Raw genomic sequence first — 14371 nt, 5'->3', positions numbered from 1 at the left:
TAATACATATATAAAACCAGCTAATACTTCTTTACTTTGAAGTGCAGATAGTCAAACGAATTGGTAAGACATGAAACTCAACAATCTTCCATATATGGTATACATATACATGAAATGTGTATTGAAGTTTGGATTAGGCAGTTAATATATAGGGTAGAAATGACTAAGTGAATGAATCTAGTAGTATATCAGAGTTTGAAAATGGGTATATTTATGTTTTGTGATAATAGTATTTTTTCTTTCACTTCCAAACAGCGTATCTATAAACTGTAACTCAAAAAGAAATATATGCTGGTTAATGTAATTATATTTGTTGAAGAATATATGTTTATTATTATTTATTTATTAGCAGTTATTTATAGTAATGGGAAGTAGTTTAACTTCTTTCTGATTTGTTATATGTTTTGTTTTGTTTTCCCTTAGATACTTATGAACCTGATGGTTATAACCCAGAAGCTCCTAGTATTACCAGCTCTGGTAGATCACAGTATAGACAGTTCTTTTCAAGAACACAGACACAGCGTCCCAACCTGATTGGTCTAACTTCTGGAGATATGGATGCAAATCCAAGAGGTGAGAATGTCTTGAACTTTTTCTGATAATAAGTGTAATGCAGTAGTTGGATAGCTATTACATTTGCATTTCTGACCTCATTTGAGGAAATTATGTATATACTCTCTTTGAAGGGCATTATGCAATCACTTCAAAATTTTTAAAATTTTATCTCCAATTTTGATTTTAAAGCAATAGTTAGAATATATTCATTTTTTAATAAGATAATATTAATGTTATTTAATTGCTTTTTGGGGCATAGGACTTCATACTGTTTAAGCTATATGCAAGGTATTATGCTAGATATTAGTATAGAAGATGAAATGATTGTTCTCTTTCTCTCAAATAACTCATTATTTGTACCCTGAGAGTTCTGTTTCATGCTAATAACTGAGGACCTAAAACATTACAATTAAATTATCATTGGACCATTTTTATCACTTCTAAGTAAAACCATAGTTTAGAACCTATTATAACACTTAGGCACAAACATTAAAAATTAAAAAAATTAAAAACAAAACAAGATTAGACATTAGCCTTTACTTTTAATATGGGTTGATAACCTCTTTTTCCCCACTCTCCAAAAGAAGATTATTATTTTTTTTGGCACTGCGGATTGAACTCTGGTGCACTTGATCACTGAGTCACATCCCCAGCCCCATTTTGTATTTTATTTAGAGACAGGATCTCACTGAGTTACTTGGTGCCTCTCTTTTGCTGAGGCTGGCTTTGAGCTTGTGATCCTCTTGCCTAAACCTCTCGAGCCACTGGGATTACGGGTATGTACCACTGCGCCTGGCCAAAAGAAGATTATTTAACAAGTATGGTGACTCCAGTTACTGTTGCTTTAGTTAAATTTCCAAAATTTAATTTCAGCTTGAGTTACTGGCCACATGCCATATTTAACATATTTTCTAATTTAATCATGTGGTGAACACTTTCCTGTTATTTGCTGTACTGATTTTATTCGTCTTTACTGTCATTAATAATATTATTACCACTGTGGTTTTTGTTTTAAGATCGTACCAAATGGTCGGGTGAGGTGACTTGGGAGGCAGAGGCAGGAGGATCACGAATTCAAAGCCAGCCTCAGCAGTTAGGCTCTAAGCAATTCAGTGAGACCCTGTCTCTAAATAAAATACAAAATAGGGCTGAGGGTGTGGCTCAGTGGCTGAGTACCCCCGAGTTCAATACCCTGGTACCAAAATTAAAAAAAGAAAAAAAAAAAAAAAAGATTATACCAAATGCCTATAATGTGCTTACACACACACCCAGTACACACACACACACACACAGAAATATATATAAATATGTGATATATTTGATTTTATTTGTATGTATAAATACATTTGTAAATACTTATATTTATACTTAAATTTGTATAAACATAAATTTATAGACAATTTATATTTATGCATACATATATATAGTTCTCTCTCTCATTCTTTACAACAGCTCATAAAAGAGATACTGATTTTTCAAAAGTGAAGCCACTGGGGCATATTATTAAAGAATTTGCCCCAAATCACACAACTTCTAAGGGTCAGAACTGGAATTTGAACCCAGGTCTACCTAACTCCAAAGAATGTGTTCTTACCTTCTTTGTTGCACATATTGTTAACCTAGTTACCTGAAATTAGTGGGAAGTTCAGGTTCTCAATGATTTCATGTCTTCCCTTTGTAAATAACCTGGTCTGGTCTGTCTGTACATTCATACATAGTAATCCATAGATAATCTCTGTCACTGAAGAAGTCATGTGGTTTGTATACTAAATACTTGCTTTGTCGTCTTGTATAAGTACTTAACCTCCAGATATCTTTATTATTGTTGTTTTAACGAAGTACCTCAATCAAGAAAAGGATTAGGCAATGTGAAGTGGTAATCATAAGAACTATTTAAGGAAAGTGCAAGGGCATCTCAAGTTCTAGAATGCTTTATAACATCACAATTATTGTCTCCTCCATTAGCCTTCTAAAAACACAAATCGTAAAAGGGCAGGATTAATTCACTAATTTATTTCCACAATCTTCTACATTTTCAGAGCTATAAAATAGTTGCTTAAGAAATACATGTGAAATGAATGAGCTTTTATGTCATAATTTCCTTGATTGTCACATAGATTAAGTGGAACATAGCACTTCCCACCTGTGTCCATCCCTCTATGCCCAATAACTTATTCTTTGCTTGATGGAGTTGCTAAATTTAGGGGAAAATACTCAGGGTATAATATACATGGTTTTGTGTGATTTTACTTTTTTGTTCAATTCATTTCTTCCCGCCATTGATAAGTATAAGTTTTACAGTATTATTATAGTGTTTTGTTCATAACTGTTGTAAGTGAAATATGTCACTATATAGTATTGACCTTCCTCTTCCCTCATGTTTTTCTTGAATGACTTGAAAGTAAATGACAGATGCTGTGACACTTTAAAACTTTTAGCTTACATCTAAGAATAATACATAGTCCTAAATAAGCACAGTATTATTGCCCAGGAAGAATCATATTTCCATAATATACTATCCAGTTCATACAATATGGTGAACTTCTTGTGGGATTACATCTGAAGACAGATAATGTCCCTTCATTAATGGTGCTAAGTTTGATTATTTCTCTAAGGTGATATATTATCTTTTTATTTTATAAGTAAGTAATTTGTAGAGTGGTGTTCTTCAGTAACCTTTATCCAGTAATTTTTTTAATGCATTGATGATCCATGCCTGAATTAGTTATTACATTGGGGTTGCCTTTAAGTTTTTTAACTTGAATTTTTATTTTTTAAAAGAGAATAAAGAAGCATTGTAGTTTTTCTTGCTATTAGGCATTTCCAAAAAGGCAATGATAGTAGTTGAAAGCTATTCATAGTTCTTTTTTTAGACTAAATACTTTAATCATCTGAAATTCCCACAAAACTCAGTAATATGAATTTTTGTTTCCAACAGCTGCTAATATTGTCATCCAGACTGAACCACCAGTTCCTGTTTCAATTAATAGCAACATAACCAGAGTAGTTCTTGAACCAGATAGCCGAAAAAGAGCTATGAGTGGTTTGGAAGGGCCACTCACAAAGAAACCTTGGCTGGGAAAGTAAGATAAATTTCTTGATAGTAACATTTAATTGGTGTTTTTGTTGATTTGATTGAATTAGTAAAATTGTTAAAATTAAGAGTTGTCATTAACCATTATTTGAAAATTATTTGTCTTAAATTTAGGCTTCCAGGAGACATATTTAGAATGTCCTAAAAAATTGAAAAGTTAACAATAACATAATAGATATTTGTAACATATCTATTTCTATACTTAATGCAATATTAAAAATTATTGTGACACTAGAAATAAAAAGAAAAGAAGAAAAAAGTTTTGTACCTTTGCAAAAGTTGAAAAACTCTTTATTGAAAAATGATGCTCTAGGGCTGGGATATAGCTCAGTTGGTAGAGTGCTTGCTTTGCATGCATAAGGCCTTGAGTTCAATCCCCAGCACCACACACACCCAAAAAAAGGAAAATGATGTTCTAAGGCTGGGATTGTGGCTCAGTGGCAGAGTGCTTGCCTCTCACATATGAAGCACCACATGAAAACAAACAAAATAAAGATAGTGTCCATGAATAACTAAAAAAATAATTTTTAAAAAAATGGTGCTTTAGGCTGAATGCAGTGGTACATGCCAGTATTTCCAGTGAGTCCAGAGGCTGTGACCGGAGGAATGTAAGTTCAAGACCAGCCTCAGTAATTTATAGAGACCCGTCTCAAGAAAAAAAAAAGGTGGGGGCTGGGTTCATGGGTTCTATTCCCAGTACCCAAAAAGAAAAATATGGTGCTCTATCCTTGCTTTAATGTTAGGCTTTGGTAATTGTTTTAGGTCTTTTTTTTTTAATATTTATTTTTTAGTTTTAGGTGGACACAATATCTTTATTACATTTATGTGGTGCTGTGGATCAAACCCAGTACCTCATGCATGCTAGGCAAGCACTGCACCACTGACCCACAACCCCAGCCTGTTGTAGGTCTTTTTAACATATGATTTTTTTTTTTGAGAGAGAGAGAGAGAGAATTTTTTAATATTTATTTTTCAGTTTTTGGTGGACACAACATCTGTATTTTATTTGTATGTGGTGCTGAGGATCGAATCCAGCGCCCCGCGCATGCCAGGCGAGCGCATTACCGCTTGAGCCACATCCCCAGCCCAGCATGATTTTTTTTTTTTTTTTAAAGAGAGAGTGAGAGAGAGGGGGAGAGAGAGAATTTTTTTAATATTTATTTTTTAGATTTCGGTGGATACAACATCTTTGTTTGTATGTGGTGCTGAGGATCGAACCTGAGCCGCACGCATGCCAGGCGAGCGCGCCGCCGCCTGAGCCTCATCCCCAGCCCCCAACATGATTTTTAATGTCAATTTGGCCTCTTTTTATAATATCACACAGTTTTCTTTTTTTCTTTCTCTCCACCTGTTTTATAAGGGTTATGTTGGGCTGGGGTTGTGGCTCAGCCGTGGATTGCTTGCCTAGCACGTGTAAGGCCCTGGGTTCAATCCTCAGCACCACGTAAAAATAAATGAAATAAAGGTATTGTGTCCAACAACTGAAAAAAAAAAAAAGGAATATGTGAGAATTGCTTGAGAATTGCTTAGTAATTTCTGAAGAATGCTAAGAACTTAAAAAAACAATTTTTTTTTTTTTTTTTTGCTGGGGATTTAACCCAGGGTCTTGTGCCTGCAAGGCAAGCTACCAACTGAGCTATATCCCCATTCTCCAAAAACACTTTTAAATAAATAGGAATTTTACTTACTTTGCTAATTTACCTCTTGGGAAAGCATGAGGTGGGAGAATTAACGAGGATCTATTAATATTTGTTTCAGGCAAGGGAATAACAATCAGAGTAAACCAGGATTCTTGCGAAAGAATCAGTATACAAACACCAAATTAGAAGTCAAGAAAATCCCTCAGGAATTGAACAACATTACCAAGCTCAATGAACACTTCAGCAAATTTGGAACTATTGTTAATATCCAGGTAAATGTGGCTATGTCAATAACAGAATCCATACATTCTGTGTGTCTTGGTAGTGTTCTATCAGCTCACCTTGCTTAAATGAGTCAGTAGTAATTATGATCATTTCTTTTAAGTGCTATGAACTTTACACTGTGTATCTGTATACCTACCTTTATAGTGGAATTGTGAAGCTGAATTGTTCTTGTGAATTCATTTGATTTTTTTCTCTGCTACCCCTCTTAAAAAAGATAGTCCTATATCTTAACAAATGACTTTTTCTCCCCTATATTAGTGTTATAACTTAGTAACTGAGATTTTTGGTAATTTCTAAGCCTGTAATCTTGTCTGTTGACTGATTTTTTTTTTTTTTTTTATATATATATCTTGGTGAAATACTAATTGTTTAAGGATGGTTCTAACGTTGAGAATTTTAGGCAGTAGAATATGTTATCCAGGACCAAAGAAGCTATAGCCTTTTTATTTTGTTGTGTTCTTGTTAGATATTTGAATTTGTGGTTGGGTGTTATAACACATAAAGAAAGACAAGTTTAATTTGAACTTTCAATTTGATAGTTGCTAGTTATCATTAAGCCAAAATATAATTGAATTTAAGAAAATAGTATTGGGAGACTTGGTATTTCAATATACTGAAAAAAAAAAGTGTTCTTTTTGAGAAATATATAAACATATTTTTTTTCTTGGGTATAAAAGTAGTAGATGTTCAGTTGTATAAATAATTGGATATATATTAAACACAAGTGAAAAAACAAATCACCAAATCTTTCTGCTTGGCAGTGATGACTGTTTATCTTTTGATGAAAAGACATGCTGTTTATATTTATATGGAAGTATACATAACACATATTCTCTTTTTAAAAATGCTTCACACACTTAAAATCACAAAAAAATGTGATTATACCAAACATCCCTCTTTTTTTTTTTCTTGTTAAAATTTTCCTACATCATTATTTCTTTATGGCATTTAAGAAAATGTACATTCCTTAAAGTAGGTAGGTGCAAATCACTGACATGGATGCTGGGCTGATTTGGTTCCTTGTGAGGGCTTTCTTCCTGGCTTACATATAGCTGGCCCTCTTCACACAAAACCACCTATCCAATTAAGGCCCAAATTTATGACCTCATTGAATGTTAATTCCTAAAAGACTGTCTATGGAGGTTAGGGTTTCAACATACAATTTTGGGAGGACATAATTCAGCTCATAGCAATGGTTCATAATTTATTTAACTATTCCCTATTCTTGGGAATTTATGTTGTTTCCATTTATTTTCTTAAAGGTTGCTTTTAAGGGTGATCCTGAAGCAGCCCTCATCCAATACCTTACCAACGAGGAGGCCAGGAAGGCTATTTCTAGCACAGAAGCAGTTCTAAACAACCGATTTATTAGAGTCCTGTGGCATAGGGAAAACAACGAGCAACCAGCACTGCAGTCCCCAACACAGCTTCTCCTGCAACAACAGCAAACATTGAGTCATCTCTCACAGCAGCATCATCACCTGCCACAGCACCTTCATCCACAGCAGGTGCTGGTGCCCCAGTCTCCTCCTTCTTCAGTGCACGGAGGTATCCAGAAGGTAATTTGGTTCAGTAGGAATTAGAGGTCTGACCCCACCTGTGGGCCAGTACTTCTCAATTTGTGTCCCTTGAGTTGTTTTTTGTTTGTTTGTTTGTTTTGACGTTACTAGGGCACTGTACCACTGAGCTACATCTCTAACCTTTTTTTATTTTATTTTGAGACATGATCTTGACAATTTGTCCAGGCTAACTTGAACTTGCAATCCTCCTACCTCAGCCTCCCAAGTATATGGGATTACAGGTGTGTGCCACCATCTTCAACTGGCTCTTGAGTCTTTTACCTTAGACATATTCATGGTTTGATTTGCAAACCAGCAGCATCTGATTAGTAGAAATGGAGATTCTTGGGCTTTACCCATCCTATCTTAGTGTGAAGACAAGGAATCCATGTTTTAACAAGCTCTCCATTGTGATTGTACACTAAAAAATTTGAAAAGTGCTATTATCCTTGTTCTCACTGCATACTTCTGGCCTCACCTGTAGGACAAATCTAGAGTTGATCTCAGATGTGAGGCCTCCAAATTTACATGTTTCAAGAAGTACTCTTTTGGAGGTAGTGGGGATTTAACCCAGGGGCAATTTACCACAGAGTTATATCCTCAACCCTTTTTATTTTTTATTTTGAGAGAGGTTCTCACTAACTTGCTTGGTGCTTTGCTAAGTTGTTCAGGCTGGCCTTGAACTTGCAGTTTTTTCGTCTCAGGCTTGTGCACCACTGGGATTCTAGGCATGAACTCCACACCTGGCTAAAAAGTACTCTTTAAGTGATTTATATGCGAACTGAAGTGTTAACAACTGCCCACCACTGGACAACTCTAAATTTAAAGATGATTTACTTATTTTATTCTCCCTGTATCTATTTGACCTACTTTTTCTTATGTAGGAAAATTCTATTCCTGGGGACTGGAGTTGTATTCAGTGGTAGAAGTCTTGTGTAGGCTGTGCAGGGTCCTGGATTCAATCCCAGTACTACAAAAATAAACGAATAAATTTAAGAAAAGAAAAATTCTATTCCATTTCAAGCTGGAATGGAAGCTCCAACTGTGATTTTATTCAGTGACTAAGTAGGGCCTGGTACTTTTTTTTTTTCCCATGGCATCAGGGATTGAACCTAGGGGTTCAACTGCTGAGCCACATCCCCAGCCCTTTTTATTTTTTATTTTGAGACAGGGTCTTACTAGGTTGCTTGTAGTTTCACTAAGTTGCTGAGGCTGGCCTTGAACCTGCGATCCTCCTGCCTCAGCCTCCTGAGCCACTGGGATTACAGGCATGTACCACCATGCCCAGTACCTATTTTTGAAGACATTTTAATGAATAGTTAAAGGAAGGAAAGAACAAACACCATGTGTTAGAATCATTTAGTTGCTGACAATATTGATAATCTCCACTTAGGTGTTTTCATGTTTATATTAAATGCGTTTAAAGACAAAAAGGTATTCCTTATAGTGTCTATATGTATATATGTATACATATTATATATATTTATAGTATATATATGTTTATGTATGTATATATTATATGTATTTATATATGTGTTATATATATATATCAATCTCTGTCTTGTAGCATCTAAGCCTTCATTCATTTTTGTCTGTATCTTGCATCACGTTAGGGCCCAGAGTTGAGTACTTACTTACCCTAGATGTTGGATAAATAGTGAAGAAAAGAGTGATACCATCCCCTCTATGATTATTCAACCATGTTCTGTGTGTGTGTCTGTGTGTGTTTTGCTGGGGATTGAACCCAGGGCCTTGTGCATGCAGGGCAAGCACTCTACCAACTGAGCTATATCCTTAGCCCCTCAACCATGTTTTTTTAATGTAGCTCAAGATTGCCTTTTTTTTTTTTTTTAAACTATTTTCATTTATATTTTTATGTGGTACTGAGGATCTAACTTAGTGCCTCATATATGCTAGGCAAGCACTCTACCACTGAGCCACAACCCCAGCCCTCAAGATTGCCTTTTGAGATCATCATTTTACATCAGGACTCATACTAAGCTACTGTGATTTTAAACCATCTTTCTCAAAGCATTATATATTAGAACAATGAAAATTATAGCATTTTAAAAAATATATGTGTATGCAGTTTATTGTTACATATTTAATTAATTTATTTTTTGTGCTGGCACTGAAGGCAGAAGCCTCATGAATGCTAAGAAGTTCATACTTTACAACTCATCTACATATCCAGCTGTTGTAACATTTTAGATATCCAAAATGTGTGCATAATGTAACATAATTATTTGTATATTCACCCATCTCCAAAAAATAAAAACTATGGATAATTGACACACTGTCCCATTTTCATTTCCTTATCTTCTTTCCCAGGTTACCACTATCTTACATGTATGTCATTCTTAGGTGTGTTTTTAAATGTTTTCCACATGTGTGTTTGTTTTGTGTATGCAGATGATGGGCAAACCACAAACATCAGGTGCATATGTTCTTAACAAAGTTCCTGTTAAACATCGTCTTGGACATGCAAGTGGTAACCAGAGTGATGCGTCACACTTGTTGAATCAGTCCGGTGGTGCTGGGGAAGATTGCCAGGTGTGTGGATTTCATATATATTTCTGTGAATTTCATATATATTTAGAGTCATTCAGTGACACAAAGAGAAGCTACTACTAATTGTAAGTTCCTTATAATTGTAAAAATCCCAAATGCCTAAACAAATTGATTATCATCTAGATTTGTAACATCTTACTTCCTTAATCAAGGCAAGTGTGACAGCTGACCTTAATGTGGAAGGTATATCTTCCTAATTTCCATAATTACAGAAATTTGCTAATTAATTTTTTTTCAATTTAAAGCTAAGTAGGAGAGAGCTGTGAATGTTGCTCAATGTTGGAATGCTAGGGGTTTGATTCCCTTCATGGCCAAAAAAAAAGTAGGAATCTGAGAATTTTAGGTACTTACTAATAGGTAGATATCTTTCATAGTCTATTTCTTTATTCATTTTCCCTCATTAATAAAAGCATAGTGACGGGAATTCGTCATAATTTAAAAAAGGGGATTGAACTCGGTTCCATATACTTGCTGGGCAAGTATTCTACCACTGAACTATATACCCCTACTCCTAGAAAAATTTTAGTTTGAAATGTCTTGTAGCTTTTTTTGCTTTTAGGAATATATATATATATATATATATATATATATATATATATATACAACACACACACACACACAGTAAATTTCTAGCATGGAGATTATTAGAAAGAGAACCAGGGAAACCCTGAAAAAGAACACAGGGCTATCCCAAAAAATACTATAAAAAGTCTCTTTAGCTAAAACAATTTAGTATTGGCATATGAATAGACAAATAATAGAAAATCTAGAAATTGACTCATTTGCAACTTGGAATTTATTGTATTCTAACAAAATATCCCATATCAGTGAAGAAAAGAAAGGACTTTTTAATAAATGATACTGGGATAACTGAATAGCCATATGGAAAAGATAAAATTAGACCCTTTATTAATCACTTCATAACCAGGATAATTCCAATTATAGCTGAAGTTTAGATGCTAATAGAAATGCTAAATGATACAACTCTCATAAAATGAAATCTGGCAGTATCTGGCAAAATTTTGTGTGCATTTGTTTTAAACTAGTAATCTTCCTTCTCAGAATCTCTGCCAAAGATATGGTAGCCAAAATATGAACAGGTATATGTGCAAGGCTACTACTAATTGAAAGTTCCTTGTAATTGCAAAAAACCCAAGTGCCTATCAGTACAGTCTAATTCCTTTAAAATGTTGTACATGCATTTTAAAAGGCCCCAAAAGCAATTTTAAAAAGCTCTTTTTAAAAATCATGTTGTTGGCAATGTTGGCACAGGTTGAGTCTTTGTCTAAAATGCTTGGGACAAATTTTCAATTTTGAATTTCTCCACATTTTGGAATCTTTACATATATTTAATGCGATCTACCCAGGTCTAAATATGAAATTCATTTATGCTTCATATATAACTGATTATTGTAACTTAAAAGTTAGTCTTATACAATATTTTTAATAATTTTGTGTGTGAAACAATTTCCATGAGTATTTATTATGTGCTAATAACTTCTTGTTTACACTTTAGAATTTCCACTTGTGGTATCATCTTGATGCTTAAAAATGTTTCAGATTTTTGGAGCATTTAAGATTTTGGATTTTCAGATTAGGAATGCTCAACCTGTGTTATGAAACTAACTTGTGGGCATTGTAGGATAAATCAAATGAGGAATTAGCTGATGTCATTGACAACTGAGATTTTTCAGAATGGTTGAAAAGAGGAGAGATTAAGTAACAACACTGTAGGCCTGCTATTAAGTTGGGAGTATCAGTATAGATATATATAGTTATATTTTATCTTTAACCCCAAAATGTTTTTTAGTTCTCTTCACTGAAAAGGTCTAAACACGTTTAACATTCAAAGAAACGTGGGTCCTTGAAGAAATGGCTGTTTAAATTCTGGTGTTATGGATGATATAGAATATTTTGTTAAACTCTAAATTGTTGAAGATTACCAGAACATTGTCAAAAGAGAAAAAATATCATCAAGGCTCTAGATCCTATCTGCTGATTTAAAAGAAAATTGGGGAACAGAGGAACTTATTAAAGCGTTCTACAGAATCCCTACAGGATTCTACAGGGAATACTATAGGATAAGTGCCTTGTTTTCTTGAACAAGTAATTTGCAAAACTAGAAAGAGATGGCGAGGGAAAATATAGATTAAAGGAAATATACTGAATTGTACTATCTGGATTTTAGTCCATCCGTTTATGAGACAAAAATGTTTAGAAAATTATAATACACTGGAGATGTGGATATTTAAGAATTAGTGCTATCTTTTAAGTGTGATGATGGTATTGTGGTTGGTTATGTAAGAAGAAGAAAGAAGTTCTTTTAGAACTATAACTGAAATATTACAGATGATGTGGTAAGGTTTTTGGGTAAGAATGTAGTATTTGGGGATATAAATAAAATAAGATTATTTTATGTACTGATCATTATTTATTGCTGCTTGGTGATGGATATATCAAGTGTTTTCTACAATTCTACTCTTGAATGTCCGAAATTCCATTATGAAAAACAAACAAAGAAAAAAAATGATTTTTTAAAGACAAATCCTTAGTTGATTTGTTTTACTGGCTATGATAGACAGTTCATAAACATTAACTTCTTTTTCAATAAGCTGAGTTTCTATGGAAATTAAAAATTGTGTTGTTGATAAAGTGTACACAAGAAGTTATTAGCATATAATAAGTACTCAGTAAATTGTAGGTGTTGACATTTTAATTTGAATAATAAAATAATAATGTGAATGTTAGCTCTGTGGTATCTAAGGGGCTTTCCTGTATAGTTAATTTCCTGTATAGTTTTATTATTTTCCTGTATATTGAGGATTGTTAAATCTTATAGAGATTGAGAGAAGTTTTGTATTTGGATATATGTTGTTACAATTTCTATGAATCTCTTTTATTTTCTGCATCTCTTATATATTCAAAATTAATTAAAAATCAAAAAGAAGGAAAGAAAAGAGCAGTATGAAAGGGAAGACTTGAACCATATAGAATGTATCCTTTGTAGCTGTATGTGCCTTAAAGAAGGGAGAGTACTTGTAGAGTCATCTATTTAGAAAAGGAAAGGAATCTAATACCAAAACCAGCAAAGCGAAGATGGACACCTCCTGGTTATTTGCAAAGTTAAATTTGTGAGCCAAGTACTTATATTTTATTATAAGCACATATTATTTTATTAAATTGATATTAAGATTATAATTTGAAATAACTTGATTCTAGAAGGATTTCCAGTTATTGGAAAATATGGGTCCTTATTTGGCATTTTGCTTATGGAAAATAACTTTATTATAATACAGCCAAAGACAGCCAGGAACAGAACCATTGTTTAAACAAGCTGAATTCATTATTCTGTGGGGGAAGTTACACACAATGAAACCATGGATTTTAAAAGGATGTATTTTAAGATTTGGGCTGTATTTAGGTGGTTTTGGTGCAGGATTTAAAGAAAGTAGGATTAGATATCTCAATACAGTATACCAAGAAAGGGAAGGTTAGGGTTGGGGATGTAACTCAGTAGTAGAGCACTTGCCTAATGTGTGAGGCCCTGAGTTTAATCCCCAGCCAGTATCACAAAAAAGAAAGAAAAGAGGGTAGACTAGAACCTAAAGCTATAGTTGGTAAAGAAGTGTCTATCATTTTTATGAGCATGATTAGAGGGATAGTCATTTTTATGATTTGGCTAATATTAATGTTTTTAATCTGTATTCAGTCCCAATTGTGCAGTGATTTTGATTTTTGTCTTGATCCATCCCAGTCAGAACAGTGGCTTTGTCTGCTATTACTATTCTGTGAAATTGAGTTTAACAGAAGGGCTCTAAGATCTGAGAGGCAGGCCAGGTTCTAGGTGTTGTGAGCTGCTCTTCTTTTTCTTAGTTAAAACTTGAAGAAAAATAAGGGATTGCATTTAGAAACAAAATGTTGTAGCTAAGAATTAATAATGTTGAATGACAATTGGAGTCATGTGTAAAGAACCAGCTTTTATAAATGAAGCATTTAAAATATTTAAAAAAAAAAAAATTAACCCCTAAGAAATTTAGAACTATATGTAGTCTTCATTTTAAGCACCAGTAAGGTTTAATTTAATCATATTCTTGTGTTGTTTTGTTTTGTTTTAGATATTTCCAAGTCCAAGCCATCCAAAAACGATTTACAGCTCCTCAAACTTAAAGACACCTTCAAAACTTTGTTCAGGGTCTAAATCTCATGATGTTCAAGAAGTTCTTAAAAAAAAACAGGTACCAATCTCAGTTCTTGTCTTGCAAAGGAAATGACCTATTGAATTTTGAGAAGTTATGTTAATACTTTTAAACCAGTTCATGTTATAGAACATATATCTTCTCCATTTAACATGCAGTCAAAAACTGAAAAAGAATGAACAAAACAGAAAAAATGTTTCACAATGCCTTTCAGTGGCCATATCAAACAAAAGGAATAACTTTTTTAGTTTTTTGGCACTGGAGATTGAACCTAAGACTTCACATATGTTAATAATAAGCACATGTTCTACCGCTGAGCTATACCCTCAGTCTTAAATTTTATATAATTTTTTTTTTTTGCGGGGGTGGGGGGGACGGGGAACCAGGTATTGAATTCAAGGACACTTTACCACTAATCCACATCCCCAGCCCTTTTTATTTTTTAATTTGAGACAGGTTTTTGACAAGTTG

The 14371-nt window shown here is 33.6% G+C and overlaps 1 protein-coding gene across 3 annotated transcripts in view; it reads left to right on the top strand.

The window, feature by feature from the left end:
* The window catches only part of Rbm27 (RNA binding motif protein 27), a 77776-nt gene that overhangs the window by 46273 nt on the left and 17132 nt on the right, over positions 1 to 14371 (top strand). For all 3 annotated transcript variants that reach the window (XM_076856760.1, XM_076856761.1, XM_076856759.1), the window contains 6 exons: positions 424 to 573; positions 3494 to 3638; positions 5408 to 5561; positions 6837 to 7133; positions 9546 to 9686; positions 13820 to 13939. In XM_076856760.1, coding sequence (XP_076712875.1) covers positions 424 to 573; positions 3494 to 3638; positions 5408 to 5561; positions 6837 to 7133; positions 9546 to 9686; positions 13820 to 13939 — 1007 coding nt within the window. The remainder of the gene's footprint in view (positions 1 to 423; positions 574 to 3493; positions 3639 to 5407; positions 5562 to 6836; positions 7134 to 9545; positions 9687 to 13819; positions 13940 to 14371) is intronic.

Source organism: Callospermophilus lateralis, chromosome 5 (assembly GCF_048772815.1).
Source record: "Callospermophilus lateralis isolate mCalLat2 chromosome 5, mCalLat2.hap1, whole genome shotgun sequence".
NCBI lineage: Eukaryota > Metazoa > Chordata > Mammalia > Rodentia > Sciuridae > Callospermophilus > Callospermophilus lateralis.
The sequence above is the reverse complement of the archived record's forward strand: the minus strand, read 5'-3'. Positions and strand labels throughout refer to the sequence as shown.